Source organism: Chironomus tepperi, unplaced genomic scaffold (assembly GCF_022539635.2).
Source record: "Chironomus tepperi strain 1889 unplaced genomic scaffold, CSIRO-AGI_Ctep_v1 contig_309, whole genome shotgun sequence".
Classification (NCBI taxonomy): domain Eukaryota; kingdom Metazoa; phylum Arthropoda; class Insecta; order Diptera; family Chironomidae; genus Chironomus; species Chironomus tepperi.
This window is the reverse complement of record NW_027226431.1, coordinates 3146369-3159823: the sequence shown is the minus strand read 5'-3', so window position 1 is coordinate 3159823 and position 13455 is coordinate 3146369. Positions and strand designations below refer to the sequence as shown.

Genomic DNA, 13455 nt, shown 5'->3' with positions numbered 1-13455 from the left:
AGATAATCGAATGTGATGTTAAAGCACCAAAGTTTATGGTTTTTAAATCTACTGGAAATTTATATTGAAATGAGAAAATTGAAAATTTTTTAAAGACAGCCAATTCAATGATGCAAATCATCATAAAAAATCAACAAGTCGCGATGAAAAACCTGCAGACGAGAAAATGTTTATTTACATTTCAGAAAATTTAATTATCTCATTCAAGATTGAGTGTGTTTTAACTTTTTTTTGTACTTGAGAATTGCTGATTAAATTTTATCATGTAATTTGTTGTAAATGTATGAATTTTAAATTTGATTTGGGTATGAAATTGCTAACTTTTATTCTACATTCCGAGTAATATAAATGAAGAAGTCTTCGTCATGATTTTGCTACAGCTCTTTTATTAGCCAAAAATCAAATCCAACTGTCATAACGTTCATTTGAGATTTGAACAATATTTATTGAACATAGTTGAAATCCCCTTTTTCATAGGAAAGTTCAGCCTGTAATTGAACTCTGATGAATAAACATTTCTTTAATTAAATTGAATAAATTGATGGATTGACATTGTTAGCTCTGTATCATCGAGTTATTAGCTTATCGATTTGTTTAGTAGCTTAAAACCCAGTTTTTGCAAGCAAGGCTAAATGCTTTAATTGGTGATTTTTCCATTTTTTTTTTCACAAAAATACGTGTTTTTTTCTGCTTCAAAAATTTAAAATTTTACCTTCCGTTAATTTTTGAACAAAGTTTGACCGTTATTTTTCATACAATTTCAAGCTTATTTTCAAAACAGATCATTTCACAGGGAGCTATGAAGAAGTGGCAATCTTTACTCAATCTTTTCCCAAGTTGAAAATTTGAGATTCAATTTTCAAGAGATTCCAATAAAAAACATAATAGACCTCAATCTCTCTAATCTATTCCTAATATCGATCCTTAATGGCCCTCCAGTGAATTAATCACAAAGAAATTTAAAATTTTGATCCTTAATCATCAGATAACGAGTTTTTGGGTTCAATAAAAACCAATATTTTAGGTCTTTAATAAATTTTTTGAGCAGGCACAAAAAGAAATCATAAATTAGAAATACAAACCCAAAGAAATGTCGGAAGCATAAGCACACACACGCAGGAAGCAATTATGAACAGACAATATTTTTTTTTTATTATGAAAATTTTCATAAAAGCTTTTAGCACAAAATCTTTTTGTTTGACTAAAGCTTTTTAAAGCTTGTTATAAAAAATTTTCCTTCTTAAATCCCACAAAAAAAAATGATTGAATGATTTTTATTGCTACGCTCACATACATTGAAATCGATTTTACAGTAATGCATTCATTCTTTTGTTTTCTAAGCTTTTGTTCCTTTTTCACTCAAAAGCTTTTCAATCATTTAGAAATGTTCATATATAATTTCCCAGCTTGTGCAACAACATACAGATTAGTATGAGTAAACTTTTGATCATGTAAAACATGTGTGGCATAGAATACATACATCGTCCATTAAACAATAACTATTCTTTAAAAGTTGACGACAGAGCTTTTGTGAAATTGTTTAAAAACTTTTCAGACTATATAATTTTATTTAATTAAATTCTATAGTCTGAATATATACGGTTTCTGCATGCTGAGTGTTTGATCTTTGACTCTGAATTTAATGGAAAAATACTGTTTTTGTTTATTGGATTAATGCTTATTCGGAAAGCATATGCGGTAGAAATGGTCAAAATCCAACCCCAGGACCGCGTGACATTGGTTTCAGGCAACATTCGATGAAGTCAAACCTCAGGCTAGAGTCAAATTACCCTTTTGCTGAAACCATGTGCTTGCCATGTGCTTTCCGAGTTAACTGGTAAATTAAATCTCAATATCTAATTAAACTGTGTTGCATGGATTATTGCATAGTAAAAGTCAAGCTCTTCAAAAAAATCGTAAATGAGCTACCATATAAACATGATTAATTATTTAAATCGTGGTTGCGGAACTAATCAGTTCCGCTTCTTTGTTTGAAACTCAGTAGCTTGTTGAACATAGAGCAAACAAACCTCTAACCAACAAATGACTACATATGTACATTTTTGCTAATTATTTCAGTATTTATGAAGCTCGGATCTATATCTTTATGGATTAGGGTACCACATCTTACTTACTTACTTGAACCATGCTCCAACTTGGAGCCAAGGTTAATAACACTTTCACAGTGAATCAATAGGTCAACTATCATCTTGACTATTGATTAAGCATATACATTCATGTCCCCGTATATCAAAAAAAGGTTAATCGACCAATAACCCGGCCACACACCGACGTAACTCTGCCTTCATGCTGAATTCGATTTAAATCAAGTACTATCTCCAGAGTCATGATGGATTTTGAATCGATTAACCAACTCGTACTATTCGTGTGAGATATCCTCCATATCCTTATTTACATTACATCATAAACTTCAGCTGCATAATTCTAAAAAAAATATCAAGATTTCAAACCAAAATCTAATAAAAATGTAAATTACACATAAAATCTGTTCTTATTTATTACCATGCTGATCAATTTTTCATTTCATTCAAATCAATTTCATGATTTATTCAAGAATAACACAGACTGGGACATAAAATTAAGTAATCTTTGAAAAATATTGATTTTATTTTTTTTTCTGTGTAGATTTTATGTAGTGTTATTTGAGTTTAATGGCAGTTCAAAGACCATTTTCCTTTCCTTACTACCATTCGTTGATTGTAGTATAATGTGTCTTACTTACAGTAGAAAACCCATATAATATTTGATTTATGTAAATCCTATATAATCTTTTCTAATATTGCAATCTTCTATAGTATCTTGAATGAATGTCCCGAGAGCTGTACATGGGTTATATATATTTACTATCAAGACTGTATTAGATTCCAACTGAATTATTCCAGCATTCGCATAAAAATTCAAGTTTTTTTTACTAGTTTCCTTAACACTGACTCCATTAAATTGAGATTTTATGTTAGATTTGTCATCAGTGGCGTTTTCCTTCATGTGAGAGAAATTTATAGACTTTATTTCCCAGCAATATATAAGAAAAAAGTTTGTTTACAACTATTTGGTAATATTAAGGATAATTTATTCATTTCTTAGTGCAAATGTGATAGGAAAAAATATTTCATTGCCAAACTTTTCACATAGAATCGCTGATTAATGCTTTGTAGGAAGTAGAATTAAATAGATTATGGAGTGAGCTTTTTTTTGTCATAAATAAAAGTTTCGTTTAAAGAGAAAATTAAATTCGGGGAATAATGTAATAAAAAATGGAAATGGTGGTTTTAGTAGAATTGCGGTACTGGATAATCAAGTAATGGCGCATATCTGACGCATTCTGGAAAATTCTTCATCCAAAATGTTTGGAAGCTTAGAATTCTTTTGTAATGAATTTACATATTTTATCGTATATTAAACCATTCAGCACATGCTAAAATATCAACTGGTTTACTCGCCACTTACCTTAAAATAGCTGCAATGCAACTTAGATGTAATGAAAATGTAACGAACTTTTCAAAATTAAAAATTTTATGCTTAGTTTCTCACCCCTTTTTGACTTAGACAGATTCAAGCGACACAATTGAAACTGTAGGCATGGCATACAGGCATGTACGTGGCTTTCATTTTGTGTTGATAAAAGAGGTTTAGCGGAGCCTTAAAAGCTTAGTGGAGGAGCCTTCTTTAGTTGTGTTGCTTGGAGGGAAAGAACTACCGGCCTGATTGTCTTGCTTTAAATTAAGTGTTTAGTGAGCACATGAAAAGGAAGGAATACAGATATGAGTAACCTGAAGAGCACAAATCGGTTAATTGATCAACAATTCGACATCAGGTTGACGTGATCCTAACTTAGTGCCCAATCTGGTTTACATCTTAATGTGGAAAAGCCCACAGAAATGGATTATACAAGGAACAGCGTTATTACGAAACAGTTCAGATTAGGTTCAAATCCGACACCGTTTTAGAGTCACGTTTACTGATGCCTTATTTTTTATCATTTACCCGACTTGTGCTATTTGGGTAAATTGTGGAAAACTACTTAAAAACTATTCAGTCTGACAGTCAACAGACTTGACAATTGCAAAATTACTCTTGCAAAGAAAAAAAATGTGTAAAAATTGTCATTCAAATAAGCAAGTATCCACGAGCCTGACACAAAAAGCATGTAATTGAAATAAAATTTGTGGGTCGCTTCTGTTCACGAAAAAAAGGCAGCAAAAAAAAAAAAAAACAATAATAAGAAGTGAAGTAAGGGAAGGAAATAATAGGAATATAAAAGAATAAAATTTCCATCACAATAATTTGTGGAAGTTACTTAGCTTTCAAGCATTTAGTGACTGAATGGAACGAAATAAATAATTGAAAGGAACTTTTCTTGCATTGTGAATGTGAAAATGTGTGTTGGATGGAAAGGGCAAAAGACTGAATATAGAAAAAGTTTTTTCATCGACGTTTATTGAATATCAACTGACAAAAGTGGCAAAGAAGAAAGGAAAAAAGAAAACGAAACGAGAAGTGGGATAAGTGGTTGAAAAGTTTAATGTGTTTGTATGCTGTTCCTTACTTGGCACCAAACCACATTTTCATTCATACTCGTCTCTTCCGTCTATGAATCGGTTATACTTATGCTTTATGATATTTAAGCTATAAAATTTTATTATGATACTCTCATCTCTAGCCAGAAGCGGTTAACACTTTGCGATATTACCTTCCTATACAACAACAAGACAGAAATGGTTGAATGAATGCTCTTTAAATTGATATTGTTATTTTCTATTTGAAAGACAATCTAGAGCTATAAAGTTAAATAAAAGTGCGCAAACAAAGAATTGTTTGCTTACTCACGTACTTTTTGTTTTGTTGAGCTTGGGACATTGTTGAAGGGGTGACTACTTGGGCGGAATTGATTCTTTAATGTGGTTCAGACGTGGTCACTTATTACGTGTGATAATTCAAACTTAGTATACTCAAAAGTAGCGTTAGTGCTCAAAAATTAATTTAAAATAGGGCAGGGATGCATTCAGGATTAATTCCCTCAACTGAATCTTAAATTTCCAATTTTCAAGGGATTTTCGTAAAAAAATCCAAAAATCACCTCTTGCGATCAACTAAAAAAATTCAAATAAACTTAACCCGACCTCCATAATTTCTGGCTACCTCCCTGAAGTGAAGGGTTGCCTTAAAAGTGACGGTTATAGTGATAAATTTGCCAAATTGAAGAATTGTTCCAAAAAGAGGAATTTTGACCCCAAAATTTAGCTGAAGATACTAACGTCCTTAATAGAGCAGTGCTCCCCAAACTGTGTACCATGCCACACTAGAAGTGAACGGTTCGATTCGAGGCTTAAACTACCCAGGTGTGCGTGATACAACAGTTGCAAAAATCACCTTTTCTTTCCAATATTGATTCTAAGATTCAAGATTCACCTAGAAATGTCACTTTAAACAAACATTAAATTGTTTCATCTTCAAGCCAATCCTACGGTCTAAATTCTATACATTGATTCTTAAAGCATCTCAGACATCTCCTCATTACCATAAAATCTGTGTCAACAATGTATTTCAACACAATATTTCACTGCCCTACTTTTTCATATTCATCTCCAGTCCAATAAGTGTTACAAATCTTTCTACTAAGTAGTCCATCGCCCTAAAGTAAAATTAACTTTTTTCTTTTCTTTTTTAACGTAGGTAATAGAAGTAAAGTGAAAAGACAAACAATGCAGAAAAACATATAAAATGTGTGTGTAAAAGTTATAAAGTTATTAAAAGAGTTTTATTTTTGTATATTTTTTCGTGGTAAAAATAAAAGTAAAGGAAGAAAAGTTTGTGCTCGAAGGTAAAAACGTGGAAAATTCAAGGAAGTAAAAAAATTTCGTCAAGATGGAATTTATTACTGAATTTTTTTACGATAATGCAACATTCTACGACAGTACGTTTACAATGGATTATGAGAATTCAACATTATTGGATAATTTAACAGCTACGGAAGTGCCATATGTTAAATATGAAGATCGTTTAGAAACATACATTATTCCAACAATTTTTGCTCTCATATTCATAATTGGAGTTCTTGGAAATGGATGCTTAATATTGATATTTTTTCGACATCGAACCATGCGGAACGTACCAAATACGTGAGTAAATGCCAAAATTACATTTTATACCCTTTTATTCAATATGATTATGGAAAAAATGGAAATGATTCAAATTTATAGGTTCCGTAACACAAAGATAAAAAAAATCTCTTCCTTATCTTTCTCATTTCTCTCAATTTTATTATGATGATCCGAAAAGTCCAGTGGTGAGCAACCTTTTATTTTTTGGGGCACACCTTGGTGGTATGTCACGCATGTCATGTGCACGGTTGATTGCATTTTCAATAATTTATACCGACACACTATTGTGCCGCGACACACAGGTTGCCCATTACTGAAATAGTCATTTCGCACCCTTACTACCTCCTTTATCTCTTCCTTATTTGACATCTCTTCATCTTATTTTTTATATTCAAACGACCATTCTAGAGATTTTTAGTATTTCCATATTGAGATATCCTTGATTCTATGCTGATTTTATCTGCTACTGACAGATTGTCTGACTTGCTCTGATTACGAAATGATGAATTGATAAAGGTACTAATTTTTTTTCAATTAAAAAGCAGTAAAACTTGATTTCTGAGTAGGTAGTCTTTAAAATTTGATACCTCGATTGGAGATTTTAGCACTTGACCTTTTTAGCAGTTATTAAAATGAAATTTTTGATACTCTTTAATTAAAGACTTTCAAAAAGGAAATTTAGGAAATAAGGGTGGAATTCGATCATGTTGAAAGATATCAAATGGTTCGATAGAGATTGAATTGTAGATGCTCTTATACCTTTTTTTGGTATGAAAAATCGGCTAAAATCTGAAAATTTTGACTTTTTGGAAGTACTAAAAAATTATCCCGTTGGACGGGATAAATTATCCCATTGGACGGGATAATTTTTTGGTATGGAAAATTGGCCAAAATCTGAAAATTTTGACTTTTCGGAAGTACTAAAAAATTATTTCGTTGGACGGGATAATTTTTTGGTACGAAAAATTGGCCAAAATCTAAAAATTTCGACTTTTTGGAAGTACTAAATAATTATCCCATTGGACTGGATGCGTCTTCAAACCCCTCAAATCAATACACAAACAACATTCATTTTTCAACTAGTTTGTCATCCACAAATAAATATAAGATCCACTCACTTTTATTTTCCTTTTATTTGCCTCTACTGTTCCACTGTGGGAAATTAATTTTTCCTCTCGTTTCAGGCGAATTTTTTTTATTCTTGTCAACATTTCCTCTCCACGCTGCTTTTACTGCTTTTTTTGGTGGTGTTGTGTGTGATGAAGGCAAACAAGAAATTTTTATTCTATTTTTGGGTGGGATTTAGCTTCTTTTCCTTACTTTTTTTATCTTCCTCAAGAAAGTAAGAAGTTCAATGTGCTCAGCTTAGAGGATAGAATTTATTTGCGTTTAAGAAGAACGCCAGGAAAAGAATCTGCGTTCGTGAGCTGCAAAATGTCTTACTCAATTTCCATTTTCATTATTGCAATATATTAGGTTGACTAATCTTATGGCCTGCTTTATTGGAATAGTTGAAAATTGACGTTGAGACCAGCCATAAAGCAATAATGCGATCATCGTTGCGAATCTTTGCCGAGGGTAACAAGATTGACTATTGGGAATTGAAAAGTTCTTATGAATAAGTAGAAGATTGCCAAAAATTTATTATTAATCCCAGAGTTGGATAAAGGATTGAAATGGGTTGTGACAGAATGACATAAACATCGTTTATTCATTCCTCATTCATGCTGTTCATTCTTTAGTCATTGCCATTGTGATCAAAATCTATTGTCATGACATTTATTTCTATTAATCTGCAGTGCATTAAATGAACATCGTGAAATTTGATTCTAATAATGTCAATCATTGCAAGGGACGCAAAATGAAGAAGAAGGCTTCGCCACGGAGCTTTATGGGCTTCGTAAAAACTCTTTTATAAGCACTAAATGGAGGCCGCTTCCATATGACATCCATGTGTCTCTGTAATCCAGTGATTGGCAATTTGTATGTCGCGGCACTAAATTTTTGGGGAATTACATTAAAAGCATGTCTTGTGCGTTTTCGGTCAAGATTTACCCGATTGGCACAAATTATTCATGACAGCCAAGTGACTGCCATGACTCCTAAGTATCTATTTTCACAAATATGAAAGGATTGCCCACCACTGCCGTAGTCGAAAAGAGACACCATTAAAAGAGCTTTTGCGGAGTCTTTAAAGCTCCGTGGGAAAGCTTTCTTCATTTGTGTCAGTCATGCTTGTCCTAAAATCACTGTCTCTTTAATACCATTATACCTTAATCACTTCTTAATCCCATTTAACACCTCTGACCTCATCAATGTGAATAACTTTGAATGAAAGCTCATTTAATTAATCGCATTGTTTAATAAAATTCAAAACAATTTGCCATCCTCATTTTTGTTAAGCTTTAAAGAGCTTATTAAGTTTTTCTTTGGAAGTTAATTCTTATTAATAAGGATAATCAACTTAAAAGAAAAGTCGATGAACAGAAACTTTGCTTCTTTTATACGTTTGGTGAATAGATTAAGAACTTCTTGATATTTACATGATATTACTTTAAAGTAGATCAAGCTCATATAGTGGATATACATATGATTTCATCTCCCCGTGCTCATAATGTCTTTGAAATATTTTTTATGTATTTTTTTATGAGACAAGAAAGGTGAATCTGAGATCATGTTGTATTTTTGAGTGTTTAAATTACAGCTAAGGGGGTTCTTGTGATATTATGTAGCACCAACAAATGTCTGATAATCTAATTCGCCCAGCATGCTTTGAAAAATTAGATTTTCTAATGCACTTCATCATCCTACATCGTTCATAAATTTGCCTTGTTTACTTTCCATTTATAGGTAGACTAATCCGTATTATCACCTAATTAGCATATCCAGCAGCACCAATTTACCGTACTAAAGCTAGAAAATTTATGAATGAATCTTTAAAGACCGAAGAAATTTAAATTAAAGACTCAGGATTCACAATAAATTATGCGATTCTTTAAAAGATGTCCACAAGCGGAAATTAAGACGTTCCTTCATTCTTTCGCCCAGTCATGAAATTTTTCATCTCTGTTCGGATAGCAAAATTTACATACAAATGTATTTTCATGACAAAGCTCAACTCTACATCTCTGCTAAATTGAAAATTTTCTCTCTTTTAAAACATTCTTGTGAAGTGAAATATTTACTTTATGGAACTCTGTTTATGACTTTGGGTACAATGACTTTTAAAAAAACATATTTGACAGATTTGCATTTTACTTAATTGTGTCAAGTTCTCCCCTGGATATACTAAATGTCTTTTTCTCATTTCTGCAAAAAAAATCATTCAAATTCAAGTGGAAAATTGGTAAAATTCTGAATAAATAAGAAATACCCTTAACACATTCCTTTCCATTCGTAATCTACTGTGTAAACAATCTTGAATCTCAATAAATCCATTAAAAAGGACAAATGAAATTAAGGATGGGTGACCTTTTTTGAATCCCAAAAGCCGATAATTGTTAACACAATCTTATTGTTTTAATATCTACAGAACGAAAGTCCTTAAGTAGCACTGAATGAACATTTTTCAATAAATTTCAAGAGATTTGGGTGTCGGACAAGTAAAGTTCTTGAGTTATAGAATGTACGGACTAAACTAAAAGTTTAAAGGTAGAAGAATTGATTTTTGTTTGGGAAACTTTTTAGATTGGAAATTAGAAAATGCAATTTAGATCCATTTTGCTCGAATGGACAAAAATATAATATAACAAATTAATAGTAAGGCAATGTCCAGTTGGTATCTGTGATGTATGGCCAGAGTGGACTGTGGCATCGAGCTATATAAATTTAAATCTTCCAGTGAGATTTTAATTATTTTGCGGTCGAGTAGCTAAGCATCAGACCGAATAAAATCTTCTTCACTCTTTTGTGAGTACGTTCGATTCCCACCAGAGACAGATTACTCAATTATTAAAAAGAAGGTTGCCAATATGGCAAGGATTCTCACAATGTTCACGGCAGTGTCTAGTTCTAAAGCACAAGCATTTTCACTATTCTAGATAGGCACATATATAGATGTTGTTCATACGGCACTAAGTTAAGTGACCTATATTTAGAATCAGTCGGCATCTGCTTAAGAATGACATCCAAGTCCAAAGCATGAATTCTGCCAAGGAAATGTCAGTAGATTCCTAGTAAGTGTTAAGCGGATGATAATATTCCACTTAGTTCTACCTAAGTAATCCAATCGGGTTAGTTTCATAAATTCTAATCCGAAAATTTGATCTAAATTAAGTTTAGATTCCAAATGACTGCCTAGTCTAATTATAGGGTCTGTTTAGCTGTCTGTCAAGTGATACACAATTTACATTTATAGCTTTAATATTGCTTTAATCTGAACTAAATTTCTACTTTAACATCCGCAAAAACAAAAAAACACCCAATCTTATTCCAATATTGATATTATCTAGAAATGATCGATATCTAATTTATTTCAGACATACATAACATAAACAAACCTGAAAAAAAAAATTCGCAATTTATTCAAATTCGTTTAATTGAAAAGTTTTTCCTTTAAAATTTTTCCCACAATGTGATTAGAAGTCGAACTATGTAAATAAATATTTCCATTTCACATATTTGGATGTACCAAAATAAATCTTTGAAAATTCAACGAAATAATGTAAAGATTTTTCACAGCGAGGAAAAACAAAATAATTTTAGACTATACAATAAAACTCTGGTATTTTTCCTCTAGAAAATCGCACAACAACAAATGATTTAAACAAAGAAGCTTCTTCTTCCTTTAAAGATTTTTACAAAAACAGAAACTTTGTCTTATCTTATCGAATTTTATCTCAGCATGAGTTCATGAAAATTGAGCAGGACGGATGGTTTTGTGACATTTGAATCATTCATATCTTCAACCCTACTTAACATAATTTCTACAATAAGTGACCTATATGATTGAGTGTGTAGACAAACAAGTCGACGACAAAAATCAAAAGAGCGGTCGTCAGCAACTTCTTTTTACTTTGAGTCTTGAACGTGCTATAAATAAATTTAGCTGTAAAATGTTCATAACAACATACATCATCGATTGTTGTTTTTCAGCTACTTACAACAGTTTTTATGATAGGAAGTTCCATGCATAAATATAATGTATCAATAACATGAAACCTTTGAAGTATCTCATTTACATAGAGGAAGGGTATGAAGGAAAAAGGATGAATTAATATGAAATAATACGGAACTCATTAAGTATACATATAAAGTTATAATTAATCATGAAAGATTTTTTGAAATTTCCATATACTTACAGTGCAGTGTTGTTGTATGGCTGATTGGTTAGTCAAAACATGATTCGATTTGGGTTTGAGTATTGCATAAATACGTTGGGATGCGTATGAAATAGAAATAAAATGTAACGAGACGTCTGGATACTGTCAAAGTCTGCATTAGATATGTCTAAGCCTGAGATTGATTGTCTGATGAATAGGCACCTAGTGCTTGGAATAATTAGTAGATTAATCTTACTCTTGGTCGGCGTAAATCTGACTGGATGCTGGATATTATCTTATCTGGACACAGACCGTGTCACGTCAATGGTGTCGTATTTTTTGCCATTTCAACTCCGTGTGCTTTCCTGGTATGATTGATCAAACCATTGAGATCCAAACCTGCGCTATTTCGTTGCGCGAGTTAGAGTGTCTTAGTAGACCTTAGTGGACCAGAACCAATCGTTTAATGAAATTCCTAGCTTTGAAATGATGACTTCGAACCTAAGAACGCAGATCAATACTTCAAATTAGGACAATACTGAACTATTCTACCACCGAGCCACTTCGACTGAATTGAGTAAGTTATAAATTCATCGACGCCCGATTATTGAGTAAGGATAAAGTATTAATCTGTTCTAAACCTAGATTAAATCACATTGGCCTACTCAATCATACTTAAACTTAGCTTAGTTCAAGCAAAACTCTATAACACTCTGTATGCATCTAAAGTGAAAAGTGAATCAAGCTATTTGATGAACAACACTGAATAATTAAATTTAAATGGCATAGTAATATTTCACGCTTAATGGAAAATTCATGCTTTATCCAAAGAAACAATATTCAGCAGGAATGCTTAAAGTGAGAGAAAAAAAGGAATTTAATAAAAGAAAGAGAAAAAAATTCATCGTGTTTTCGACAATGTTTACATAGCGATTAATGTGAAGTGTGAAGACGATGATAATTAGGTATCAAGCGGGAAAAAAAACACTTTATAAAAAGCGTATCTATCTTCTCCGATATCAAGTTAGTCTAAACTTTATGTTATTTTCATCTCTCTCAAACATTTTACAGAACATAAATTTTCACACATGTTCTGCATGTACACACATCTTCATTCAATTTATATCCGTACGAGGCACTTGGCAATTTATTCGTTCTGTACACTGGCTCATATAAATGAATAGTGAGTCATAAGTGTACATAAAATTTCATGTAATCATAAACAAATCATTTAATTATATAAAACCATACTCGCTGTTTTCTTAACGATTCTTTTGGCCTCAAATCTCAAAGTAAATATTTTGTAATTGTTATCGCTTTAACTGTCTATTCCAATTGAAGATTGTTATTTTAGTATTGCACAAATATTCATTTTTCGCAGACTATACAGGAATCTGAAAAATGTTTGGTAAATTCATAATTGTTGATGGATTTGTTGAGGAATTGGTTAAATAATTCTGTAAAAATTAATGGAAAGTCCATGGAGTTGGTCACTTTATATGCAGCTTAAGGCATAATTTGAAGTTGAGTAATATTTTGCATGGAAAAGTCAACTATACTTCATAATAAAGCTCATAGGCGACTCATCTAAATGCACCCTTCACTTTAAAGCTGTAGTGGGTAGTCTATGTGCTGCGGCACACTAGTAACCGCCAAGAATCTTTGAAAGTTTGTTGGAAATGCTATGAAACATATCACGTGTGAGGTTTTGGTCGAGGCTTACGACAAAAGTGTAGAAAAAGAAGGTTCAAGAGTGCTTTTTGTCACACTTCCTAACAACCCTCGGTAGCTCAGCGGTAGGAGCATGCAATCAGAATTCTTAGGACGTGGTTTCAAATCCCACTCGGGTCACTTTGATGAAAATTGTACTTTTCTCTCTAGAAAATTAGGAGTAGCAAGGTTCTGAACATTCTTTGTGAAAAGTGTGTTCAATTCCCATTGGAGACAGATCCTCTCAATCATTGAGTAGATTGCAAAACACTCATGACAATACAGCATGATATGCTTCAATGCATTTAAATAAGATCATATTTTTAAACTCTAGTTTTTGTACCATTTTGCTGACATCAGTT

At 32.1% G+C, this 13455-nt stretch overlaps 1 protein-coding gene across 2 annotated transcripts in view; it reads left to right on the top strand.

The window, feature by feature from the left end:
• The window catches only part of CCHa1-R (CCHamide-1 receptor), a 39702-nt gene that overhangs the window by 6651 nt on the left and 19596 nt on the right, over positions 1-13455 (top strand). For both annotated transcript variants that reach the window (XM_070643247.1, XM_070643249.1), the window contains exon 2: positions 5695-6140. In XM_070643247.1, the coding sequence (XP_070499348.1) occupies positions 5887-6140 (254 nt within the window). In that variant the 5' untranslated portion in view covers positions 5695-5886. The remainder of the gene's footprint in view (positions 1-5694; positions 6141-13455) is intronic.